The sequence below is a fragment of the Dermacentor andersoni genome, chromosome 8 (assembly GCF_023375885.2).
Source record: "Dermacentor andersoni chromosome 8, qqDerAnde1_hic_scaffold, whole genome shotgun sequence".
Lineage (NCBI taxonomy): Eukaryota > Metazoa > Arthropoda > Arachnida > Ixodida > Ixodidae > Dermacentor > Dermacentor andersoni.
The window spans coordinates 154,250,253-154,277,997 of NC_092821.1; the positions used below are offsets into that span (position 1 = coordinate 154,250,253).

General features: G+C 44.2%; 1 protein-coding gene and 1 long non-coding RNA gene across 2 annotated transcripts in view; one reads left to right on the forward strand and one right to left on the reverse strand.

Annotated features, from left to right (window-relative positions):
• The window catches only part of LOC126525899 (uncharacterized), a 29,117-nt gene extending 15,004 nt beyond the window's left edge, over positions 1 to 14,113 (reverse strand). Inside the window, exons 1-2 of the mRNA XM_050173865.2 lie at positions 12,037 to 14,113; positions 7,095 to 7,352 (exon numbers count right to left, since the gene is read on the reverse strand). Coding sequence (XP_050029822.1) covers positions 7,095 to 7,352; positions 12,037 to 14,049 — 2,271 coding nt within the window. The 5' untranslated portion in view covers positions 14,050 to 14,113. The remainder of the gene's footprint in view (positions 1 to 7,094; positions 7,353 to 12,036) is intronic.
• The window catches only part of LOC129383312 (uncharacterized), a 51,682-nt gene that overhangs the window by 17,449 nt on the left and 6,488 nt on the right, over positions 1 to 27,745 (forward strand). The window lies entirely within an intron of this gene.

The following is a 27,745-nucleotide window of genomic DNA, read 5'->3' on the forward strand; positions in this document are numbered from 1 at the left end:
GCAGTGGAGTGGGTACTGTCACTTCGCGCATGCGCCATCTTCGAAAACGTACGATGGCGCCTACGTCGACGCCGACGGCGGACTACTTCGACTGCCTCCCTGTGGGCCGAATTGTCTCTGGCCATTTGCTTGAGAACCGCGCGCTCCCTCTTGATGCGGGGACAGTCCTTCGACGAGGCCGCGTGAGAGCCGCTACAGTTGGCGCACTTCAGGACCGTGGCACCGCAGGTCTGCTCTGCATGAGGTTCAGCGCAACGGGGACACAGTAGCGAGTTGGGACACACGCCCTTGACGTGTCCTAGCCTGAAACACTGATGGCATTGAAGCGGCTTCTGGATGAATGGTCGAACCGGATGTCGGAAATGTCCGACTTTAACGTGGGATGGAATACAATCCCCCTTGAATATTACTTTTACGCAGCGTGTATTCCCAAGGCGGCGCACTTGCGTAATGAAAATGCAGAACCGCTATAATGCCTTCTAGGGGCCACTTAGCTCTGAACATGACATAGGCTGGTGAGATGTTGAAAATACAATATATAAATTAGGCTTTATTTACTTATTTATATATTTATTACAAATACCTACAGCGCCCGAGTTGGGCATTATCGTAGGGGGGTTAATTACAAACATAACGGTCAAAGATTGAACTTCGCGAAAAACGGCATCATATCAGGTATGGTATTAAAGATACAATCATCGTAATCAGTAGAGAAAGACAACACATCCAATACTAACAACATCCGATTATAAAATTTGTTACACAATGCATAAAACGGCACACTGGAAATATTGTCTAAAACAGATTCACGTGAACTTCTCTATGGCAGATGAAAAATTGGGTGCAGACACTACCTCACCCGGGAGCAAATTCCATTCTGCAATTGCTCGCGGAAAGAATGAGAACATAAATACATTAATACGACTTTGGTAGGCCTTTAATTTCTTGGAATTGTCGCGTCTCTTAGACTGATAACGAGGTGGTTTTAAATATATGTTCTTTTCGAATCCTGTGTTACCGCTGTTAATGTTGTGTAAAAGCTTTAACCTGATTATTTTCTGCGTGTGGACAGCAACTTCCACCCTAGATGTTTCCTGATTTGCGAACCTCTAATTTTGTAGTCTTAATGCCCGTGACGAATCTTGCAGCCCTTTTCTCAACATGCTCTAACTTATCTTCAATAACTCTTGTGAAGGGGTCCCATGCTGTGCAAGCGTATTCTAATACCGGCCTAATATTTGTAAGATACAAAGCTTTCTTCAAAGGTTTGGGCGTATACTTGAAGTTCCCCTGCAAAAGGTGCGAAAGGCGGCACGCTTTAGCGCTTGTTATGTGAGTGTGAGATGTCCAGTCTAATGCCGCAGTTAAATCGACGCCCAGGTATTTGACTTCGTCAACGCATTACACTAAAGAACTAGGAAATTTAAAATGATAACACTTTGCTACGTTCAAATCCATTTTCCATTTAGCACACCAGGAACAAATTTTTTCGAGAACGAACTGCAACACACTAGTATGTTCGGCACATGACACAGGATCGTACACAATGCAATCATCCACATACAGTCTGATATTTGAAACACAGCCTTCACTTAAATCATTGATAAATATGAGGAACAGCAACGGCCCAAAGACCGACCCTTGAGGCACACCTGATTAACCATTAACCGTTCTCGACGTCGCACCGTTCAGAACCAATTTTTGCTGCCGTTTATACAAATAATCTTTAAGCCAACCGTGAAGTGAATCGGGGAGGCCAAGAAATGACAGTTTGTGCAAAAGTAAGTTATGCGGGACTACAACAAACGCCTTTCGAAAAGCAATGAAAATAGCATCTATCTGTGTACTATTGTTAAAGCCGAGTGCAACGTCATGTATGAATTCAGTAAGTTAAGTGGTACAGGATAATCCCATGCGAAATCCTTGCTGGGTCGGGATGAAAAAATCATGGTCATGAAGATGCTTAATAAGACCAGAGTAAATAACATGTTCTAGTGTTTTACAAGAAACAGATGTCAAAGACACCGGTCTGTAATTGCTTGCTTAATCACGACAAGCACTTTTAAATATCGGAGTTACATTGGCCATTTACCAGTCACTAGGTAATAACCACAGCTTGTGGTTATTAGGTCATCCCACTGGAATCATCAGAGTTCGTCCTCTACGTCATTCAGTATGCACCAAAGACGGATAAGTTCAAGCCAATAAACCGCTCCTTTTTTTACTCACTTGTCGGCATTTCTGCCGTCTGAGGTGCACTGCGTTGGAAATTCTACTGCACGAACTTGGCCTGCACTTCCTGTACTGTTATCTTTTGGAAGGTACATTCTCGGGCACATGCATAGGAATGTATACCGTGCTACAGAAAACTTCCCTTGCCACTCCCGCCGACTAAACCAGTAACATTATTTTAATGCGAAACATACTTTGCCTCATTCTTGGCACTTTGTTGGGGGTAGGCAGGTAGGTAGGTTCCCGCCTCGCCTCACTTTAATGAAGGAAAATAATGTGTTACTGACGGTTGAGTAGAACCTCTGCCGGGGAGCACAGCAACCCTGTTTTCTAACCACTGGACTACGATCGCTTTTCTTTTCTCATTGAATTTATTACGCATGTAAAACATACGTGCATACATTATTTACATAACGGCCAAAACAGCCACAGCTGCGTCTACAAGCGCAAAACAAACTCTTCACATTGCAATTACTACAGCAAGCAGTTATCTATAAGGGAGGCAAAAGGATACACTTCATCAACATTGGGCGACATTGAAAGACTCTTTGATGAAAAAGTCTTTAGCTGTGAAATCGTCTTAATGAAATGCGACTGTGACGATAGAATTCGTTTTGCATTCCGACATCACCTACGAGTTTTCTATAAACTGTGTAATCCTGTAAGTAGCAGCATGCCAAAAGGCATATATATCTCTGTGGCATAAGATACCGCATGACAGGATGATCGATCCTTCTTTAAGGTCCTCTGGAGTACTTCCCATAAGCTAGGCCCCAATCGCAGGCATACGTCTCTCGCTCCAAATGCAGCCAGCTCTTTCAAACACTTGGCGCGTGCGACACGTGCGACTTTTTCGGCTTCTTTCCTCGTGCACAGCTCGCGCTTTGAGGCACCGTCTCAGACTGCACCATCTCCAGCACCGGCCCAATATGCGCAGCACTTTTCTCGTAGCAGTTTACGGGCTGGTACAAGACTGCTGCTAGAACACACAGGCTGCAGGGAATTGGTGGCCCCGCGTGCAGCAACTGCGCCGATTTGGAGACGCTCGACCACTTGCTACTTCACTGCCCTGCCTTCGATGTGGAGCGCACGGACTTGTGTACAGTCTATCGGCGACTGGGACTGACTTGCGATACGGCGACCGCGCTGCTATTCTCTGCAGCACACTCGTCCATCGTGAAGCACGCTGTGTTAGGCTGCTGAGCACGAGGTCGCGGAATCGAATCCCGGCCACGGCGGCCGCATTTCGATGGGGGCGAAATGCGAAAACACCCGTATACTTAGATTTAGGTGCACGGTAAAGAACCCCAGGTAGTCGAAATTTCCAGAGTCCCCCACTACGGCGTGCCTCATAATCAGAAAGTGGTTTTGGCACGTAAAACCCCATAATTGAATCTTTTTTTTTTTGAAGCACGCTCTTTCGGCACTGCTAGACTACTGCAATGCGACGCACTTGAGAGCGCGGCTCTGAGCCCCGCACTCACATTTTTTTCCCCGTTGCCACGTTCGTCCTGTCTTTCTCTCCTTCATCTTTTTCTTCCCTTTCCCGCCTTCCCCGAGCAGTGCTGTTGAGGTGTCCTCCTGTGAGAGACAGTTACGGTGCTGCACTCATCTCTTCCGTCTCCTTTTCTAAAATCACTTCACACACACAGCAGTTTACGCTACCTAGGAGCAATGCCACGTTGCACCCACTTCATGATCGCCCAAGTTAATGTTTTAACACTTCATCGCCGGAGTATGAATGCCATCGTAGTTTGAACATACACCACATGACTTAGCTGTAGGTAAGTACGAATAGGGAGCACGTAGTCGCTGGTGACGACACAATCCGTGTTTTTCTCGCTTGCGCTCGTCCACTGCCATGTAGAACCCAACAATCATGTAAGCTCGCGTCGAGATGGCCGGCGTAGATATTGTGGCTTTGATGCCATACGATTGTCTTCGGCATCGTCGCCATTGTGCTGCTGTCGTCACACGTGCGCTCGCTAAAGGTGCGCCTATAGCGTGTGCGGCAGTGGGCACGTGACGGCGCAGCCAATGCGGATGAACTGGCCCCACGTCATGAGTGTGCAAAATGAGTGTATGAAATAAAAAGCCTTACTGTCCAATGGAACGTCGCTCAGCGATCCTTCGAGTTATGAACTGATCGCGGCCAAACGAGCGCATCGAGACGCGAGGAAAAGAAAGAGAACAAGGACAGGAAAGGCAGGGAGGTCAACCAGAAGAGCATCCGGTTTGGTACCCTACACTGGGGGTGGGCGAAAGGGGAATAGAAAGAGGAAGAAGGGGAGAGAGTAAGCACTGAGTGCGTGTGGGAGGGATACTATGCACAGGGACACTGTAAGCGGTCTCTTAAGGGAAGGCACATTTCACTAAAGGGACTATAATGCTTTCGCAATTTTATTTTGTTTTATTTCTGTATCTCACATAGGTTGATTTTTTCTTCTTCATTTTAAGTAAAATGCCAAAAATTGTACCAGCCACGTGTGACTGCACAATCATACACAACGTCCTACTCCTCTTTCATTTATCGAACTATAAGATTACCTTCAATTATTGCATTTCTCCTGCGTCACAATATGTTTGGCTATTCTCCTTCATTGGATATCCGCCACGGTTTGAAATCATCATCATAATGTTACGGGGTTTTACGTACTAAAACCACGATCTGATCATGAGGCGCGCCGTAGTGGGGGATTCCGGAATTTTTGACGTGCACCTAAATCTAAGTACATGCATTTTTTCGCATTTCGCCCCATCGAAATGCGGCCGCCGTGGCCGGGATTCGAACCCGCGACTTTACACTTAGCAGCCCAACATCACCATCATCATAAAGCCGTAGGAGCTGGCGCGAACTGCCAGATTGACTTCAGTGCCGCACGCCAGATGATGTCCAGTTAGTACGGGTTAGGGCTTTGTGACCTAATTGGAATGTGTTAGCGTGGGAAAACTGGATCAATTCACGTGCCATCAAGAAAATATTCTCACCGCCGTCGCCTCAGGCCAGCATTATCGAAAGGTGATAAGCAGGAACAGAGAAGAGTGCCGCAAGCTGCGATGTTCCGATGGGACCTCGTGTCACAAGTTCGTGCGACTGATCTAATCTCGCAGCTTTTGTAAGCATGCAATAGCGTGCGTGGGCGAGGTGAAATCACGTCGGAATGGCGCACTTTCCGGCATTCTGCTCCGGTCCCGCTTATTACTCTGTGATAAGTACAGCGGGAAGAGCTGGCTTACCATGACTGCGTCATTCTCGCAGCGCTGTTCTCTTCAAAATACTGTGCTAATGAAAAAACAAAACAATGGATCACCACCTCCAGCGAAGTATCACGAATTAACACCGCAAACAAAAGGAATCCACCGTCATTCAGGTGGGAATATTTATAACATGTCAACTTCCATCCCGATGAAACTGGAATGCTGCATAGTTTCAGGACAGTGAAAGATTTCATGGGTCGCTAAATTAAACCGCTCAAACGAGTCACTCTACTGTGGATATGTTTGGTGCGTCGTTTTGTCATTAAAAGTATTGGTGTAGCATTGTGCCGTCGCAAACGCGCAAGGCAAGTGAATATGCCAAATCCGACTTCTCCGAGCAGTAGCGTCAGAGATTGTCGCAATGAGTCGCCGAACCCGCGGCTCCTTGAATGCCCCCCCCCCCCCAAAAAAAAAAAAAAAAATCTGGCTATTTGTGCTAGCGCCGATATAAATTAAAGCAGGATGTTCCTGATATCGTTTTTGATTTAACGACGATACTTTAGCTGACGTTCATTGCATCACGCCTTCATTTTAATGATTTAACACATTGCCTATCATCTTGGATTAACACGTATCCCATCCATTTTCCTCAATTCAGCATTTATTGATTCAAGCCATCAATTACATAGCTTCAGTTCTTTCCACACCGATGGTCTTACATTTTTCGGGAATGTGAAATCATTGCAATCATTGATTTTGTTAACTATCACCTAGTAATTACACTATTCAAACATGTAATCAGCCGCATCCGCACTAGTGTATTAAACAAGGTAGCTCTTCATAATTTTAGTAGCACCAAAATTTTCTTGAATGCTAACTTTTTATTGCGAAAAGTACGCACTAAGTAAAAAAAAAACATGACCTAGTTTGCAGCAAACGTGTTTTGTATTACTCGTGTAATCAGTTAAAAATATTTACACCTTTTACTACATTTAAATAAAACAAAAAACTGGCACTGTTTGCAATAGAAAGTTGACATTGCTACTTATAATTTTTACTATTAGCGTAATGCCTTCGTTTTATTTTACTGAACAATGTACCAGTTGCATCGTCGCTGTGTCACTCACTCCCCTCCATGCTCTCCGAAATAGGAGGTCCTCTGGCAGCGCTCAGCTATGGTACCTCCATCTTTGTTCGAGCGCATATGTAACACATTTTTCAAACAATAATGACTTTGATTGATTGAGTGATTGATTGCCTGATTGACCGAGTGCTTGATTGATTGAAGTGGGTTTAAAAACACATCAAAATATCGCACGGGCGTAGGAGATGCAGCATACACATCTGCAGCGTAAACAAAATCACTGTACAGCATGAAATTCTCGCTGCCCAACAAGCAGAACAGCAGACTCTGTATTGACATCTGTATTGTCATTCGTTCCTTGCTAGATAGTCTCCAAAATTTAGCGGCTTCTCATGTCACCTTCGTTCTCTCATCGTGCTATTTGTGATTTGTTTTTGTTTTTGTCTTGCATCACTAAATCGAGGAGCCGCTGACTTCCCGTCGTCGTTCTCCTTTTGCGTTGCTCTATTAAACTATTTAACTCTCACTTCTTTAAGGGCTGGCAGACGGGGATCGAAAGAAAGTCGCGCCCAAGCCTGACCTGCAGCAGCAGCACAAAGTTCCTCTTGTCCGGCATGTTATCGCGACAGTCGTCGCCGACGCAGCTCGGGTATTCCCAGTCGACGTCGAGGCCATCGAAGCGGTGTTCGGCCACAAAGGTCGCCGCGTGGCGGGCGAAACTGCGCCTGGCAGTGGAGTTGGCGGCAAGAGTCGAGTACGTGTCCTCGCTGGAGCCCCGACCTCCCAGGGAGAGCAGAACTTTCAGCCGACGGTTCACTGCCTTCAGTGCTAGGGTCCTCTAGGGGGAAAACAAAAGTGTGAGGAAACGACGCAAGCACGGTAGAACAGTTAAAAGACACAGAACACTGCGCTGCAGATGCCTGAAATTATATAACTTTCTGGTTTTACAAAGTAGTAAGCATAGTACAGAACGCCTTCTTCGTAGGCTTGCTCTTTCGTACAAGAAGGTAACACTACTGCACAAATCATTATCGGCTCACCTTTGTCCAATGCAGGATGAAGACCTCTTCCAGTGGTCTCAAATCATAACTGCCTTATGCTAGGCGACACCCAGTTATGCTTGCAAGTGTCCTAATCTCATCAGACCACCTAACCTCTGCTGCGCTGGCATGCCTCTTTTTCTCTTAGCACCCATTATACTACTCTCGGAGGCTATTGGTTACTGCTTGATGCATACACGACTTGCCTAATTGCACTTTAGTATATGAATGAATCAGTTGATATTTGCTCCGATAGAGTGTGCCAACTACTGCTTTGCACATGAACAACATAGAAATGTATTACACTACACCACAAAGGTAAACAAGACACAATACGAAACGACATATTCTGAAAATGAGTGTCATTTTTTATCCTAATGTCTACTAGAATATCGTCTATTTGCATTTGTTCTCTGCTCCCTACGGCTTATCTATTGTTTCTCACTTGGCCTCTTTGTTTCCTTTCTCTTTTCCTATTTATTACCGTTGTCACCAACGGATCCAACACTTGTGGCCCCGAACTTAGTTCCTCAAGTTTCTTTCTTATCCTCCAAGTTTCTGCCCCATAAGTTGATACAGACAGAATACCCTAAATACTATAAAATTCAAGGGCATGGATAAGCGGCCGTTATTGCATCGAGAATCCACGAATGTCGGGCAGATTGAGATGCAAAAGAAAAGCATCGTATTGGCTGTAGGCGCTACTCTTATTTGTCCTTGCCTATCTGTGATACTAGTACTGCCACCTTTAGAGTGAACTTGTATTGCCTTTATCGTATTAACCTTCCGCCTGGCTGCAAGCAATTGGCGCTTTTAGTGGCTTTAAGAACTATTACAGTTTAATTGTTCTTTAAAGTTGTGATATTATGCCGCTTAAATGTTTCTTTGGGAACCCTACTGGTGTTTGATGTTGGGGGTGACATACGGACTGAAACTTTACAAAAATGTGAGTAGATGAACTAGATACTTTATGTCTGCTATCTACGTTTCTATGCCTTGACTGCTCGAGGAGCAGGCTGAGACCAAACAACAGCTCTGCAGGAGTACCAGTCATCTGTACTCTCAGGCATGATGTATGTGTTACCTGTCCTGAATGTGCTACCTAGTTTGATAACCCAACTGGAACGAAATCATCGCGTTGCCCTTCGACTAATGTTTGGATTATCTCATGAGGCGTAATGTGTTACATTACTCGCTGAAGCACATCAGTTACCCCTGAGGTTTCAAGCAGACCAGAGAGCTCTATATCTGATTGAGCGTCTGCACCGCTCATCGAATGGCCAATCGCTCCTTGATCGACTGATTCTCCACCCGCTTTCTAGCATGGGGAAAATTGCGGCATTGTTTATGGATATTGCTGGTATTTCTGAAAAATGCTGCATCAGTTACGCCTCCGCCTACGACAGATATCACCAAACAGGTATTCCTCATTTATCTCACGATCCCTGACGTACACAAGAAGTCTGATATGCCTGTTTCGGCAATATTCGAATTGGCTCAGTCCTACATGTTAGAAAGATTTCCAGATTATTTCGAAGTATTCACAGATGAATCTGTACGCAGCAACGGTCAAGGCACCTCAGCAGCCTTTTTCTGCCCTTCGACTCGAGCAGGACGTGTATATCACATACCCCATCCAGCCTCGTCAACAACTGCGGAGCTCGCAGCGATTAATGTTGCACTGAAATATGTGCAAGAGGAGTTGACCGCACCGAAGATTGCCATATTTACGGACTCCCGCGCTGCCATTAGCACATTACTACGCAGTCTAATTGACTGTCCAGTTGTGCGTAGCATTACTGACTCTGCCAACAAAATTGCATCACATGGGGTATCTCTTGTTGCCCAGCGAATGGCCTGGCACGTAGGGATCGTCGGAAATGAAGAGGCTGATTGGCTGCTTTCAACTTGCGCTCATAATGACTCCAGTAGGGCATATTTTTGGGCTAGTTGGTCCGGTGCATCAATTGAAGTCATAGCGCTGGATTGACACGGACAAGAAAGACGACAGGATGAGCGCACGTCCTGTCGTCTTTCTTGTGCGTGTCAATCCAGCGCTATGACTTCAATTCATAATGACTGTGTCTGTCCTGAATTGTTGTGCAAGCTTGGCACTCGTCTGGTGATTCGTCGCCACCTACTCGAGCAGCATTCAGACCAGCACGTCGCAAATGGAACGTTTCCGCCCCGTGGTCGCGGTCGAGGCTTGCCTCGTCGCGTCGCGCTAGAGCCCTACTTCTCAAGCTAAGGGTTGGCTGTGTGAACGTGTTCGAACGCTTATACAGACAAGGGCGTGTAGCCAGTCCGTCGTGTACATCTTGCAGTTACTGCAAGGCAGTTCAGCACCTGATATTGGAGTGTCCCGCTTTCATTTCGCAGCACAAGCCGCTAGTGAGGGACCATCATCTTCTTGGCCTGCGGTGTACGACACACGACGAATGCTTGTGCCGTAGTAATTGTATACCTGTCGACGCGATCAGGCGCATCGCGCTCTTACTTTTCGAAAAAAAAAACAGTTTTGGTTCACGTTTGTAGCTTATTTCAATTTTCCAAATGAGAACACCTCAGCCACTATTCCATTTTAACGTTCTGTAGTTGCGTGACCTGCAGTGACCGGCCCTACTGTGTGCAACCCGTGCGGTGCGTGTTCTACTTTATTCATTTAGATTTGTCATCGTCCACTTTCTTTCCTCCTTCGCCCCCTTCTTCCTATCTTCGATTTCTGTTTCTGTCTCCTCCTTTCTGAAGAGTAGGCAGGCGTTGTGCCCCTCCCGGTAGCAGTTGCCAACCTGCTCCTCGCTTTCCGTTTCCTTTCATGTGTATATATGTTCTCAAATGAAATAATAATAATAATAATAATAATAATAATAATAATAATAATAATACTTCGTACAAGCATGTTTGACGGCAAATAATGTCCTGTGCGTGTAAAAATGTCAACATATACATTTTCGTGCCATATTTGTCGGCCCATCTTTGCCTACGCGTCTCATCTTTCAAAAGCAGCGTTATTGGCGATACCTGTGAGGTTGAACGTAGCCAAGCTTTCACGAAGCCAGCCAGATGCCGTGAAATTTACCCAAGGTTGGTAAAGGAACCTAAGTAAGTGGTGAAGCGACCAGCTTTGACTTTCACCAACAAGAGGGAAGTGGTGGCGCAGATAGTGGTGCATATACAGGGCTCCTTACCCCGGGCACACAGGTATGAATTAACGGAGAACATCTTGCGAAATCGTTGTGAAGCTCATGACTTAATGTGGGCTTAACTTAATGTGGGTTTATTGTATGTGGTACCGTTTAAACAAAGAAAGTCGCAGTTTCGCCCGAAAGGCGAAGCGTCGATTGCGATAGCAAATTAGCAGACAGTGATACGAAGTAAGGATAGTACTTTTATCTGCCGTATCAACTAGTAAACATTTGCTTGCTGAATAAATTAACAAGCATGGTGTCAACGCGCACAGCAGACATCGCACTCGATGATCGCGGACACTGGCTGTCAAAACGCTGGGGTGAGGAAACGCGGCAGCAGCAGTGAGCGAAGTCATCTTCGTGCTGCCTATCCCTTCAACTCAATGTGAGCGCCGACGCACCTGACCACTCTGCCCACAATGCAGATCGCTCTCAAGATACGGCTGCGCGACCGCGCGCAACCGCCACATGCGCAGTTGCAGCCGGAGTAGAACGCCGCACTTCCTCCCTCCCCTCCCCCCGGTGCCTCTCAACGTTGGGTTCCTCGCGCGCCACGGAAGACGCAGCGCTTCCTCTCCGCTTCCGTCCCTTTCGCGCGGTCGAGATTGAGCCGCGGTCGTCGTCTCCTCTCGCAGTCTTTCACTCGGGCATACAGGGTAGGGCGCGCGGCGATGCTGTTATCGCGCTGGGACTTTATACGGAACCTCACGGCGACGGCGACGCCCACATCGGCGCCAACGACGACGGCAGAGATGCGCTTGGAGTGTTCATATAATTGCTATTGCAACCAAAGGCACGAAATATTTTGCCAAATGCTCCTGGATTGAGTAGGAATCTTGCCTGGTTTTAGGTTTCATGTTCAGACGAAAGCGACAAAAGGTGGCATTCAGTGGCACTGGAGGTTTGCTTCAGGCCATGTGGTCGTGAGTTCAACGCTCGGCTGCCACAAAGGAGTCCAGTTAAGCAAACTGCAAACATCCTAGAAAACTTTGCAATACTGACAGACAGAAACAAGTGGCTGAAACAGACTGCATGGTGTCTTCTTCTTGTGTCTCTCTCTTCTCTGTGTCTTCGAGCGTTAAAATGATTTACAATTACGTTTACTAACAGGCCTAACACACAGCTGTTTGCATTGCAAACAGCTGTGTTGCAAGGTAACCGTGTTGCAAGGTATTCTAAAGAATCAAAAGCATACACATTATTGTGGTGCTACTCGTAGATTCCATGCATGTAAATGCAGAAAGAAAGCATCACACAGAACAACAGCAATAACAATAAAAATGAACCTACTCACATTGTATAAGTTGTACTTGATGTCAGCATTGTAGTCAGCACTGGCGATATGAAGCGAGTCGTTGTCCAAGGATGCCCATGCATAGATGACGTGCGTGCAAAGCTGCGGGTCGATGTCCTCTGGTGTGTAGTGACCCCGGCCACCCCTGAAGAAAGACCACGCAGGGAAGTAGCAGACCACCTTTGGTCCTTCAGGTTCCTCAGGTGTGGGCTCCGTAGTTGTTGACAATTCAACAACTTTGAGAGGTGACGCGATAATCGATGACGTCGTGCTGTCTTGCTTGTTTACACTGCTGGAATGTTCGAACAGTGGCTCCGACGCATGCGTTGCTTCTTCTTGATGTTCAAAGGTAAGCTTCTCAGTTGCTGACTTCATAGTTTCCACCTCTTCGAGAAAGCTTGCTAGAGTGGGTGTATCAAGCGCTGTTATAGTCGCACGATGCATATCGTTTGGAGTAGTGGGTGAGTCGGGCAAAGGATGAGACGCATGCGTATTTTCTGACTGAGGGACAACCTCTGGCGTTGCAGACAGCGGCGTATTCAGGTTCGCTACTGTTGATGTATAAATAGGGAGAAATGAGGACAATTCATTGGTACCTTGTTGGTCGTGACGCTGGACGAATATATAGGGTAAGCTGCTGTCGTTTTCAGGCTGTTGCGAAGGAATTTCTGAAGCAGGATCTGGAGTCGGAACGTCTTCGGCGTGAGCCTCTGACACTGTACTACGCGACGGCGGCGCCCCTGTGGTTTGATTTTCAGTCTGCACGTCGAGATTCGTGCTGGCTTGCGAGGCACCTGGCACTTCTATCGAGTGCTGCAATAACACGTCAAATGTTGAAATACTGAGATCAGCATCTCGTTCCAATTTGCTCAGTGTTAATGGTGGTACCGAAGGTAGCGACGTAGTGTTTTCGTATTCCTCCATGCCAGATTCGAGGGCTGTTGTTGATTTAGAAAACTGTTGCTTCTCCGCGTGCCTCAGTACTGTGGGCAGAGTAAATATGGTACTGAGCGCTTCTTGTTTCTCGAAATCTGATTGCGTTGTCTCTGGAGTCTCAAGCTCAGTGGTGGAGTCTTCTCCTGTAGCCTGAAGTAAAAATGAATCCGCACTAATTTTCGCCTTCTCTTCTGATTTGACTCCAAACTGTGTTACAGGCTTGACATTCATCGTTTGTCTCTGCTGAGGCGTAGGACTTAAACTTGAAAATGGAATTGTCGTTATCTCTCGATCTAGATAGTTCAAAGATGGGAGTGTGGGTTCTGGTGTCGGTGTTGCTTGGCGATCTTGCTGCTGGTCTGCTATGAATGCCGGTTTAGGCGTCATAACTTCTTTGGGCTTTACATTTTTCTCAGCGACAGAAAGGTAAGCTGCTGTTCGAGAATCCTGATTTAGAGACAACAAGTTATCGTTCAAAGATGTTACTGTGTCTTGTTTTCGCTGAACACTTAACAGATCTTCTGAATATGTAGCTTTTCCACTCCACCCTGTCTGGTACTCTTCGATGTGCGATGAAATCTGACTAGTATAGGTGGGCGTCGAGGCATCGTCATCTGTAGGCCAGGAGTCCATGAGAAACTTCGTGGAGGCCTCGGACTCTGTAGCCTCCTCGTTTCTCAGCGTCGTGACGGGTGGTGCAGAGCTGAGCGTTGTAGTTATTTCCTGTTCCGGTTCTTCTTGAAGCGTTGTAGATGTAAATTCGTCATACTCCAAGGACCAGGACTCCGTGGAAAGTATGGTGGAAGCTGGGAAGGCCTTCCTGTATTGATTTTCCAGCGGTGTAGCGATGGTTGGCGTTGCCGAGGCCACTTGTTGCTGTGACAGTAAAGCAGCACAGTTCAGGAGAGGCGATGTCAGCGCCCACTGCCTCACTCTCTCTGGCACGGAAGCACTGATTAGCCACGAGCACAGGGCTTTCACATCATCCCCCTGCCTGCCTCGCCGCGTTGCAAACTGGGACAGTGAAAAGAAGGCTGCTGCGGCGCACAGTCCGAGCGCAATGCAGAGCTTCGCCATCCGGGAACCAGTGACTTGCGGTTGTCCTTTCTGCAGAGACACCACGATTAGTAATAACCACAGTGGGACAGGAAGGCGAAGCTGGCTTATATACGTGTTCATTCTTGATTTCCATATACCGGTTGTTTCAGCGAGTACTTTCAATATTTCTTAAAGGCTGCCTGTGGCACATAGCACAATTCTAGTTCATGAGGTGGTCTACTGGAAGCGGCGGACACTACTTGCACAAACGATTGAAATTCATAACCGAATAATGACAAAAATACTAATTAAGGTTCAGCTAATTATTTTACGGATCATATTGCAATATACAAAATCTAGCCGTGGAGTTAACTAGGCGGATCCACTTGCAACGAACTCTCAGGATGACACCATTTTCGAGATATTAATTTCTGAACTTTGCGGAGAAATGCATTGGTGTTCCAGTTACTTTTGTGAAACGATGCATAAAGCGACGTTTCATTAAGAGAGTAACTGGAACGCCAATGCATTTCTCCACAAAGTTCGGGAGTTAATTTCTCGAAACTGGTGCCATCCTGAGAGTTCATTCTAAACGGATCCACCTTGCGAACTCCTCGGCTATATTTTGTAAATTGCAGTATGGGCCATAAGGTAACTAGTTAAGCCTTAATTAGTGAATTTTTGGGAATTAGTCGATTTTGTGTCATTTTTTTGCGCAAGTACTGTCTGCTTGTTTGAGTAAACCAGCTGATGAACTGGAATTGTGCTATTTGTCACAGGCAAACTTTAAAAAAAAATTGAAAGTGTTCACTGAAACACCCTGTATATAAGTCGTGCTTAGGAGAAGCTTCCTTGTTCTCACCAGGTATTACTGGGTGTAGTGAGAACGTCCCGTACCCGTAGTAGTAGCCAATACCGGGAAAACCACCCTAAGGTCATTGCCGCTTAAAACACTTCCGAGGCAGCAGCTGCTTGTTCCTTATTTAAGCTCTGATTTAGAGAGTGCTTTCAAAGGGAGTAAACTAACTCTTCTTGGACACAAGCCGAGTAATACTCTAACAGATATTAGCAGCGCTTTCAAAAATGAACCTGTGCTTACACACGAAAAGCCGTGTGAAACATACGACGTTGTAAAGAAAAAATACTGCGCACGCACACCAAGTGTCTCGTAAGTTTACAATCATTACTTGTGTGTAGTCGCAAGTAAGGCCTTTCAAATTACATACTTTAGACAAAGATGAAGTTCTTAAGGGCAGCATGGTATAGCCGTGTAAAGTGAGGATATCATAGTAGTGTCAGAAGGAAGGAAGTGCACATAGAATCCAGTGGCAAGAATAAAAAAGGCCTTCATTGTGCACAGGAGGTGAAACACTAAACTAAATGAAATTTTAAAGCAAGACGGCGTAGGTTACGGAGTGTAAAATGGCAAAAGTGGGGAGCAAAATTCACGAGAAACAGCAGCCGCTCATACATCGTATCGAAGCCCCGCATGCAATTGGCAAGAAAGGCTATAATAGCTGTCCGCAATGGTGCGTCGACCGACTTGGGCGATTTCGTGCCGGTACACATTTGTTCTATGGCTAGTCACAGCATGCAGAAATGGCTCATGCATGATCTTTTCTGTTAGAGATGTTAATATTTGACTGTATCAAGAAATAAATTTCCTATTGCTGAATACAGAACAAAGGAAAATTTTGTTTGATGACGACGGTTGCCAAAACACACGACCGGTCGTTTTGTTGTCCATCTCGCCGACGGGTGAACGAAAGGGTAAAAGATACGGGATGCATGACGGAATGAAATTTAGCGTTATTCATGACTGAAGCAATTTCACCAATATTACAAAATTTTTCGCTTCAGTTCCCAGCGAATTTAAAAAAATAATTTTTTTAAGCGCGAGCGTACGAGCGTCCTGCCAAACTGTGTGTCTTGTTCCTAAAGCTCTGATATTTTGGAAGTCTCTTCAACGTGTAATCTTAAAACGGAACATTTTGGGTTATTTTTATCTTGAGTGATTTCTCGTATCAGATATTACTGGGAACGTACCCCATACGTCGGACAGGTAATATCATGTCACAGTATGTGCAGCACGAGCCCGTATAAGCGGGCTTTGCTGTGACTTAAAGTTGCCGCGGAGAAAGTTCATCCAAGCTTCATCAGCGACGGGTCACCACTAACTCGTTTTCGGAACATTTCGCCTTTGTCAGTAATAACTACACGCACACAGAGATCCTTGGACAATTTGTGCCCTTGTCGAAATCAAGCACAATTTACCTCGGTGTTATCCAAAGTGTCACTCTCGCCTTTATTTTATTCCAGTTTGGTAGTAATGCCAGTGTCCTCGGTAGTGTTTTTGATACGTTCAAGCGAGTTATCATTCCTGTAGATAGTTCAGCAAAGCAATTATTAAGAAAATAATTACCAAACTAGTTTGGTTTTTACTCAAGTTACAATTCCGTGTTTTTATACACAAATTTACTCTCCACAGAGAGACAAAAATAAAGGTGGGCTATTGAGTATAATCTGTTCTTGGGAGAGTTGGTTAACATTTGGTGAAGCTATTGTAGCGCAATTAGGACAAGAACAAGGAACAGGTAACCAGACACCATGGGAGCTCCATAGTCCCACGGTGTCAGGCTCTCCCGTTCTTTGTCCTTTTCCTAATTGTACTACAGTGGCTTCACCAAAACGTGGACAGTTTTGATGTTAAACTGTGTAAGGTCCGTACAGGGTTAAGCGATGTCCATGTTTTGTGCCTGAGATGCAGATTCAAAATAGTTGCTTTATCGCCTTGAGCAGACACTGCCATATCATTCTTCTTGACCAAACGAAAACAGCGAACAATGCAGCGGACCAGAGACAAATTTGACGTAATAGTCCTGCGGAAACACGTAAGGGGGAGAGAAGTAATTTGAGTAACAGACAAATTTCTGACGCGGAAGGACAGAACGTGTAACCAGAGAAAGGAAAAACAGGCACTTACCTCAGCTACTGTGCGTTTCCTAGCTCACTCGAAACCTGCACTCACGCAAGTGCATGTGAGACAGCTTTCGCGCATGCGCTTTTGTTTTTACCACCACTAATCCGCAGTCTGTCGCTTATCTATGCAGATGCCCGCTTACGACCCGAGATGGCTGCGCTAGAATAACGATCCGCTCGGCGTAGTCCGCGAACATCTTAAGTACACAGCGAGGCTGCAGCATGCGGAGCCCAAGCGGAAGCTCATCGCCACAGGACGTGACGAAACGCACGCTGTAAGACAGCTCATTGTGAAAGGCGCGAGAAAAAAAAAACATATATATACTCGAGAGTAGAAAACCTGTGTTTGCACAGTGGCTTCAGCAGGAGCGGTAATCCCCGTCGCAGACATTGCCTCGAAAGAAAGAAAGCGTGGAGCGTAATCTTTACGGCGCTGTTAGTCGCCGCGGCATCAGGCATGGCGAGAAGATTCCACTCGTTGCCTACAATTATGAGACGCCTACGTCGGCAACACTTGTTTGTGTTTGTCCGCATTAATGGCTCTAAGGAATACGCAAACAGACCGAAAAAAAAAAAACAGCCTTCCTTTGGTAAGGAGTTGTGCGGACGGAAAATTGCAGTCATTGGCGATGAGTTAGCGCTACTCTAGGTAGGTTTAGGATGAGAACTAATCCCGGTGAGGCGGTATCAGCCTGAGGTGGCACTTAGAGTGCACTTGAACAACATCACGGAGTAAGAACGGACGCGCGTGCACCTAATCTCGCTATCTCGGGCGTCGTGTTGAAATTCCCCCGCTGTTCCCAGCTTGAAGCACACGCTGAAAGGCGGCGCTAGCTTACTGCGCAGCGCGCGCCAGAAACGCGGAGTAGGAAAGACGAGCACATTTATTGGTCCTCCTTTCTTTGTGCCTATCTTGTTTCGCGCCAATTTCCTCATAAGTGGTTCGAACAAGGTGCTCGTACTTCTCATTACACCGCCCCCCGCAAGCGTTTTCCGAACACTACTCTCCGAGAAATGATCACTGTAACGTGATCTTACCGTACATCGGACTTCGTCGTCTGCACTTTCGCCATGCACTTTTTGCGGTGTATTGGGAAGTTTGTAGCACTTACGGTAAATAATTCAAAGCGCTATAATCGCTTTCATCTTGTTCTACGGAGCGCGTTTCTCCGAAAATTCCGTAAAATTGCTACGCTATAGTTGGCGGTTGAAAGACAACGTACGCCTGTATCCCGACAAATATACGCATATTGAGCTATGCTTGTCGTCGTGATTCGTATCGCTGTTCGTTGCTAAAGCTACATGTATTCGTGAAATAATTTTGAAATAATCGAGCTGGCTTCCGGTGCGCTATCGGTGATTCGCAACGGGCGCAACAACTTTCCCTCTGAGTAAAACAGCATTGCCTCCGCAGTTAGCGTGACTCTACCGCAGTCTAGCTCAACGCCTAAACTTCTCTTTTGATGATGCGTAGGGATCTTGGAGTCTCGACGGATGTCCGGAGCGTCGATGTTGACCTGTCTCTTAAAGCTTGCCAGAAGATAAACAACTGTCAACACCGGATGCTTCCATCGTACCACGTCACACTCATGTCATTGTCACTCGCCTTGTCGTGTAGCACTAGCGTTGGCCGTGGCGGCGAGCTAAAAATTGATACATGTTGTGTTTGATAACCGAGGCTCGATAACTGGTATCCCACGCAGAAGTGCTAACAAAGGATAAACAGCCGCTGAATGCAACGAATAAAAAGGTCTACCGGCTGAAATATTTGAACCTTATAAATACGCTACAACACAGTTTACGTAGAGATTCGATTACAATAACAGGCAGGCGTGCAAGTCCGTCGCAGAAAAAAATTCTATATACTGTATAATAGCGTCGAAATACTGTAAATACACAACAAAAACTTGTGTTGATTCTTTCCACGCAGTCATTTTTATGTACTTATTTACACTGCTGTATATATAATCACTTTGTACCAATCTTCTTCCTAACCGAGGGTCCCACTGAACTCGTTTGACTTTGGGACCCTCGCCTGTTTGCTTTTAACAACCAACTATGTATCTTGGAAGAAGCATAAACTGAAACTGAAACAGTTGTGGAAGTTGATGGTGGCTCAGCCCGCAGAGCATTAAGATATATTGACACGTGTACTTGTTTATCTTTTTCGGGTGACCGCTTTTCACCGTCTAACAAACGTTATCGCTAATAAAGGGAAAATCTCACATCCGCCCGGGTGGATGTCCGATTTTTCCCTTTGTTAATAACTTCTCTCCACCTTGCGGGCTTCCGCAGAACTATTACGTCATACGTTATCGCTCTGCACGGGACGCGCCTTCATATATCGGGAGTTTCCGGAATGCTATCGATGGTTCTTTCTGCTGTGTGGTTGTCACCGGAGCTTGCGTAATCTGACTGCATGTGCGACGCGAATTGTGTCGAACTTTCTGGAAGACACGCAGGCACCAGCGATTACTCTGGAACCTTCGGTGACTCGTGTATAAAAGCCGACGCGCTTGACCGTTACATCAGGGTTCGACGATCGCCCGAGCGCGTTCGCCGCTATCGCTGTGCTTTGAGTGGGCACATGTTCACCCAATGAAAGCTAGTTTCGCCATTCCCAGATTTACCACTCTATTATTCCCTGTCACTACTACGTGACAATATCCTGTTGGCTGAACATATACCTGTATCCCGATACATGGCGTAGTAGCAGTAGCAACGTCTGCGTTTTCGCAGTGATGGCTTCGTGGGCTACGAAGGGGGCGCTACATAGGAAGACTCGTATTTGATTTAGAATGGCAAGATGAAGTTCCGGGTCCTAATTAATTCATTCATTCATACCCTCAAACCCTTAGGGCATTAGAGACGGGAGTGAGTACAATGTAATTAAATGTGACACAACAGCCACAACTACCCAAACAATACAATTTACAGCCATAACAGGAATGATGCAACAGTTACTTAGTTATAGAAAAAGCAGGTACGTAGCGGTATTTATAAAATTGCTGCGGAGCTAACTTTACATATATACTGGCATTGTTTTTTATGTAATCAATGTGAGTTTTCCAAGATAAGTTATATGAGATGTGCACGTCAAGGTACTTGTATGAGTACGCAGATTAGAAATCAGTAAAGTTTTTGCTTGGGCTAGTTGGTGCATTCTTGAACCCATACCATGGCAGAAAAAAAAAGAAAGAACAGGGCAGCGCGAAAAAACAAGGACGAATAAAGACCAAGTCAGTGTTCTTAATGTGATGGTTGGCTGAATAATATGTTGTCAATAAACAGGCACTGATTTTCATTTGTTAACGTTGAATTTCGCTTTCCACAACTGGCCCCACTCAGAAACCCGGTTAATATCAGACTGCAGGAAGGCTGAATGTAAGTCACAGCTAATTTGTCTATAAATGACGCAGTCATCAGCGAAAAGACTGAAACAAAAAGTTATGTTTGTGGGCAAGCCATTAATGCAAATTAGACAGAGTAGAGGACCTATTACGTGGTACGTCTGAGGTTACTGAAGAATGATAGGAGTCCATGTTATAGGCTGTTACGAATTGGGAAGGATTTGCAAGTGGGCCTTTCAACCATGCAAGAACTTTGATATCCAAATTAAGACTGTGCAATTTCAGAAAGGACAATTCATGTGGTGTTGTGTCAAACGCCTTTCAAAAATCTGAATATATGCAGTCTATAAGGGACTTCTGGTCATGGATAGAATGTAAGTCTTGAGTGAAACACAAAAGTTGCGTTTCACACGAAAATGTCTTTCAGTATCCGTGTTGAGCATTACTAAAAAATGAACTACCTTCTAGAAACTTAGCTATCTGAGAGGGAATTATATGTTCCATGATCTTGCATGGTATGCTGGTTCATTTCCTTAAAATTTCGTTTCTTTCTGTACAGGAACAAAAACATGACCAAAAGCAAAAGGCCTAATAGCCGACAAAGGCCTTTGCTCCAAATACAATGCGGCACGCAGGCCAGCGTGCACGCTATGAAGAAAAAGAACCGCATACGCGAAGACATTTGGACACAGGAGAAAAGGACACTGTTTAAAAAGAACAAATATTTTTGGAAGTTTGTTCTTGTTTCGTAAGTGTGGAACTGATGAAATGTACACAATATAGCGACCTTAATTACAGACACACATACCTTTACAATACAACACTTGTGCTGCCAAACCATTCATGTCAAGTTATATAGTTGCTCAACACATGCAATTCGAATAAAAACAACAATATACATAAAGCATGCAAGATAAGAAAAAAGATATTTGTAAGTATGGTGTCACGTAATACTTTCGTGTTAGACATTTCGAAGGAAAACACAAGCGCGCTAAAAAAAGATTCAAGAAAATTCAATGTTATTTTCTATCAAAGCCATTGTAAACCTTCTTTTTGAGGTTGTGCTATCTGTGTAAAAAGCAGTCGATTTTATTTAGCAAAGTAGGCATCTGATATGTAGTGCGTACCCGTCCATAAATAGTTCTTATCTTTGGAGTCCTTCTAAAATGGGTGCGGGAAGGATACAGAGAACCCTGAAAACCTTGCCAGCAAGAAAGCCTATTTCACTTTATATACTGGAACGAATTGATATATTTTACATGATTGGCTTTGAACATAAGATGCTTTAGAAAAAGCGGTTTTGTTCGCAGCTGAGATAAGGGGCCATAACAGCTTTAAAAATTCTCAGAACCTTTCTTTGCAGAATAAGAAGTTTAGTATGATTTGTCAACGTCGTTATTCTCCACACAAGCGCACAATAAGAAAGTCGAGAGTAGAACAGAGTATAGTAAAGCGTCTTTTTGAGCCACAGCGCTATACATGAATTGAATTTGTACATGCATCCAATGCTTCTACTCAATTCGGTCGTTAACTTTATGTGTTCGTTCCAAGGTAGGTCTTCCTGAAATCACACTCGCAGAAATTCTCGCAAGCTGTCCTAACATATGCCTTTGGTAGAAAATGCTCATGCTAAAATTTCGTGGCTTGTTCACAGGAGTAAATATAATCTGTTTTGTTGTATTGACGTATAGTATAGAGAAGTATAGTATGAGAAGTATAGTCTAAGTTTTAACCAGGAAGACAACTGATTGAGAAAACGATTCACATTTCCTTCAAGCTCGACCATCGAAGCACCTGCAGAAAAGATATTTGCGTCGTCTGCGTACATTACTAGTTTAGGACAATCTGGGATGCAGCATAGGTCATTTACCTATAATATAAATAGGACGGGACCCAATATGGCGCCCTGCGGCTCTTTTTTCTTCCCTTCAAGGTACGCTGATGACTCGTTATTAATGACCACGCATTGGTCGCGATTGGTTAAGTAGCTTCAACAAGTTACGTGCAATGCCTAGAATACCACATGTGCTCAGTTTACCTAAAGGACGTCATGACAAACAGTATCAAACGCTTTGCGTAGGTCAATAAAGAGCCCAACTGTTTATAATTTTTTCTGAAAGTTATCTATTATATGACCCTTTACTTTAAGTAATGCTAGCTAGGCAGATGTGTTCTTTGAAAGCCCAATTGGACATCATTTATAACATTATATTCATCAAAAAAATTCTGCAGCCGGATATTTATTGCGCTTTTATATACTTTTGACAAAACAAGCAGAACAGATATTTGACGATAATTCTACATTTGTTTTGGGTTGCCTCCTTTAAAGATACGACATGTAGGAGCAATTTTCAAATTATCTGGAAAAATAGCCGTAGTAAAGAATAGGTCGATAATATGGACATATTTATACTGGTCGGTAAACATAAGGAGAGTGATGTTCACCTGGCTTGAAGAAGAGGATAACGGATAACATTCCCCGCTTTGCAACCATCAGGAATACAGCCAGTTTCAAGGGATCGCTCAAGTAGTTTTCCAAGGGTGTTGGAGCTGCATACTTTAGTATTAAGAAACTCACAATTGATGTTGTCCGCTCCAGCTGGCTGGATATTTCCCGGTTTTCAGTTATCTTAAGAATACCTGCTGAATCAGAAATTGAATGCATCGGGAGAAAAGCAGAAGTAAGGTAGTCGCGACTACCAAAACAGAAATCGTTAGAGAATGCTGATGAAAACATATTATTTAAGGCGCTTCCACATTGTTCACTGGGGATTCATTTTCTGACCAGTGTGTTGATTGTTATATCTCTAGTATCGCTTATTTTTGCAATCTTGCAAAACTGTCTCTGACTCTTACTCAGCTTGAAAAGAAGTGTCTTATTTCTAAATGTGTTTTTGCCAATTTTGGTGCTTTCATATAATCAGAATTTTCTGTATGATGGATATCCCAGCGTGACAGTGAATTAAAAACTTTAACAGAACGATGCATTCATTTCTTCTTATTCGTTAATCTTTGCAATGATTGGTTAAACCAAGGTGCGTGCTTATTGGACGTTACCAGTTAAGAGACCGCTCAGAGAAGCCCTGGGAGATTTTATTCATGAATACACAGAACTCGGGATTAATAGCGTCAAAATCAGCAGCTTTATAATTTCGGATATGTTTAGTATGATCTCTATAATGCTTAACTTGTACCTTCACCGTGGAATTAATGGCATGGTCCCTCACGCCCGGAAGATAATAAACAGATCTAATACCTAAGATCTAATACACTTGAAGTAGACAATGCTATCTGGGTTGATCGGGTAACAATTTGTTTCAAGTTGAAATCATAACATAGGCTCAGGAAATTGCTACGCTCTGTAGGAAACAAACTTGAGTGTGGAAAGGCAGTTGACCAATCAATATTCTGGTAATTAAAATCACAGAACGTACTATAGGAACATTTAGATAACATATTGTGACAGAATTATTAACATCATGGTCATTAGCAAAAGTATTGCTGCTAGACAGAGAACGATAAGAAACATCCAAGAGCATCTTTCTAAACTATATATAAAATTCGACTCATCCCAGTTCCAAGACACTAACAGTGCCAATAGAAGAAAACACAAGGTTATCTGCAACAGCAATCAAAACATCACCGCCTTTTCTTTGAACCCCGTATTGCCGGTGAACATTAAAACACTTCCGACAATCCGAAAGCTCAACTTTTTCGGTCAGCAACACTGTATCGGTGTCCCTCAATCAATCATCGATCAATTACGGCGTTCAAATCGCAGCGTTTTGAAACACTTCATATGTTGGTAAGCAAGAAAGCAAGTCAGCTTTTTGTACCCGATTTCCATTCACCTCCCTTTCGAGCCGCCATTTTTTAATATGCTCGCGCAATAACGCCGCGGTGTTATCCGAATGAACATCTACTCGTGCACCGGAAGGTTGTTCAGAAGTACCGTCAAGTCCATAAACACTGTTAGCTGCGCAATTGAAGATGTACACCTTGTCAACGTACAGCTTGTTAAACCTCAGTTTGAATGCTTTGTTTTGAGATTTTGCGAATTCTACCAATTTCTTTTGCGTCTGCCGTGTTTGCGGTGAAAAACCTTCGTCCGTGGTAATGCCATTGTCTTTGAATTTTTCGCTGCAGTACGGCTTGCTGTCTCGTATTAAAGGACGAAAATTTCATGGCAACAGGGCTGCTTTTTTTAGTCATGTATACACGCGTAACATGTGCGTCCTTTCGAGTGATTCTTTAGGAATGAGAAAATCTAGAGCGTTGAGAATCAGAATTTAAGCAGCTTCTCCTCGGCCTCATTCAAAGATTCCGATGGGGACTCAATCAAGCCATAGAAAAATAGCTTGTGGCGTCGCATTCTGTCCTCAAACTCGGCCGGCGTCTCTAACATAGGCGTATTTGCCGGAGGAGCATACGCCACTTCACTGTCAGCAGCGGAGGGGCAAAGTATGCCCTTTGAGCCTCCCCCGCCTCTCCCCCAATTTTTCAAAGCGGGCCCTTTCGGCTGCGTGCTGGAAAATTCAGCAAAACAGCTGAGACCAAACTTTCCTTCTGAATGTATTAGCCACCTAAGTATGCTTTACTTAATTACGTATCTCCTGCTTGGGCAGCGGTGATTGTCTCTCGCGCGTCGACGCGAAGAGCTGTTGCAGACGACGAACGGGGTTCGCCATGCACGCTGAGATTGCGCAGAAGGCTGCCGAATTTCACGTTGCGCTTCTCGCATCCTGCCCTGCTTCTTTTGGGACCACATAATCATATTTGCAAACGCCGAATTAACTTGCAATAGTTAACCTAAGGGCAAGGGGTTGTAAAGTATTAAAATCAGTCACGCCGAACGATGGCATGCCTTCTGTAATGAAACTGTCGCATTATCAAATATCGGAACTATTGAATCTATATATGGGGTGATCATTTTTAAGTCATACTGAACTTAAAAAATATAGTCACCCGTGGCAGATAGCATAATTCTTATCCATGAACTGGATTATTCGAAGACGTGGATATTACTAGCACGAGAAATCGAGACACATAACTAATTAACCGAAATTCACTCATGAACTTTTTAGTTAAGTACATTACGGTATATATAGCAATTTACGAATTGTAGCCGGTGAGCTTGCAAGACGTACACACTTGAAATAAATTCCGAGGAGGACGCCAGCTTCGAAATATTTCGCAAAGTGTAGCACGAAATACATGGACGCTCCAGTTACTGTTTAGCTCCAATACATAAAAATGCGCTCTGTCAAAAAGAGTCAAACAACAGTGCATTTTTTACGGCCACCTTGAGGACGCATGTCTCCAAACTGGTGCCATTCAGGAAATTCATTCCGAGTGGACAGGCCTTGCAAACTCACCGGCTACAATTCGTAAATTGCAATATGTGCCATAAAGTAATTAAAAACATAATTCATGATTCTTTGTTAATTAGTTGAATGTGTGTTGTGATATTTTTTACAAGTAATGGCCGTCTTTCTAAATAACCCACCTTAAGGACTAGAAATCTGTTATCTACAACAGGGAATACTGAAAAAAAATCCGTAAGACTTTAAAAAATTATCATCGCTTCATAAGGTATCCCAGATAACGTTTGCAATGTTATTCAAACATATATATATATATATATATATATATATATATATATATATATATATATATATATATATATAAGAAACAACACGTTGCAGCTTACGATCTTTAGACCTATGATGTTCGGCCTTCAGAACTATGACGAGTGAGCACTGTAGATTTTATAACTGTGTCTTGCACCGGTGCTTTTAGATGTTTTTTTTCCCTCAAACAGCTTTGCTAACGTTAGCTGGGACACGCGGTATATGTACAGAGGCTGTTGAATTTCATCGTGTAATCACCGCTTATCCTATATACGTTGGTGAAAACGACCTTGAGGAATGTCGGCAGTTTGGCGAATTGGCGACCGATCATTTTGGCAGTGGTTGACCTGTGCAGTATTTCTGCTTCTTTTGTGTCGTGTGTTTTGTGCTTCATGCATGAAAAGGTAAACGACGATGTCGAATGTGCATAACCAATGCAATACCATTACAAGACTGCTTTTCATCTTTTATTTTGGCATGTGTCACTTCTGGCGTTGTCTATTTATTTCTAGGCTCTTCTAACATCAGAGTTACATTAGCACAGGTTCCCTGGCTGGAGCAAAGAAATAATAGAGATTTCATATTTTGAATAAATGGGAGGGGCGGCACTTTCTTGGTGATGTATATACCGAAATTTCGAACTTTGTAGGTTACTTATGTGCGTTGAATATATTTATTAAATACCTGGTTTCTGCCATCTTTTATTCGTTATACAATTCATTTAGTTACTTTTACTGGTTTCTCCGGTAAACTATGCGAGGCACGGTGTTTATATTTCGTTGAAGTAGGAATCGTGTTCTAAGTGACGAGCGATAAGTGTTTATTCTGTCTGGGTTCATTACAGCTTTTGTGCAAAGTTACTTATTCAAGTGTTCCAAAGTGTTATACTGCCGTTATTCCAAATGTTTCGCAGACTCCCCCAAAAAACTGCATAAGACATGAATTTGGGATACCGTGAAATATGGATAATTTTTAGTGTAATTGTGCTGCGAAACTTTGGCGCACTTGCTTGCAATGTAACGTTGTAAACAGTTACTGCACCCTCGTTGTTCGCGTATTTTTGTTCGTCATACGAGGCTCGCAGTTTGTTTAAAAAATAAGTTATGGGGTTTTACGTGCTAAAACCAAGATATTATTATGAGGCACGCCGTAGTAGTGGACTCTGGAATAATTTGGACCCCCTGGGGTTCTCTAACATGAGCCTAAATCTAAGTGCACGGGTGTTCTCGCATCGCGTCCCCATCAAAAGCGGCCGCCGCAGCAGCGGTGGGCAACCGCGGTGGGCTCGCAGTTTTTAACGCGATAGTGTTAGGAGCCCGTGTCGCAGGAAGTCCGGTGTCCTGCGTCGGTGTCAGACATCGCATCGACAAAATGATTTTCGTACCACACATACCCAGGCCGTTCATGTGACGCAAGAAATTAATTTCATTTCATTTATTTACCCTAAAGATCCTACTAGGGGGTAATACATAAGGGGTTCATTGAACTCACTGAACTCATTCGCTGAAGACGTTCAGAATTCACTGAACTGATTGAATTTATCAAGCTAAAATACACGAGAAAATCGTAAACTACGAATTACACACCACATACAGACATGATAGCTTTGGGATTGTAAGTTGAATATTTGAGAAAACATAATTCTGTTACGCGAGAACTCAAACAAACCCATTTTTCAGCGTCTCTAGAAAACACAGACTGGAGACGGCGTCAGCCATTTGCGCACGGGAGTATCACCGGTAGCATATCTATCTTCGGGATTGGCGTAAATTTTTA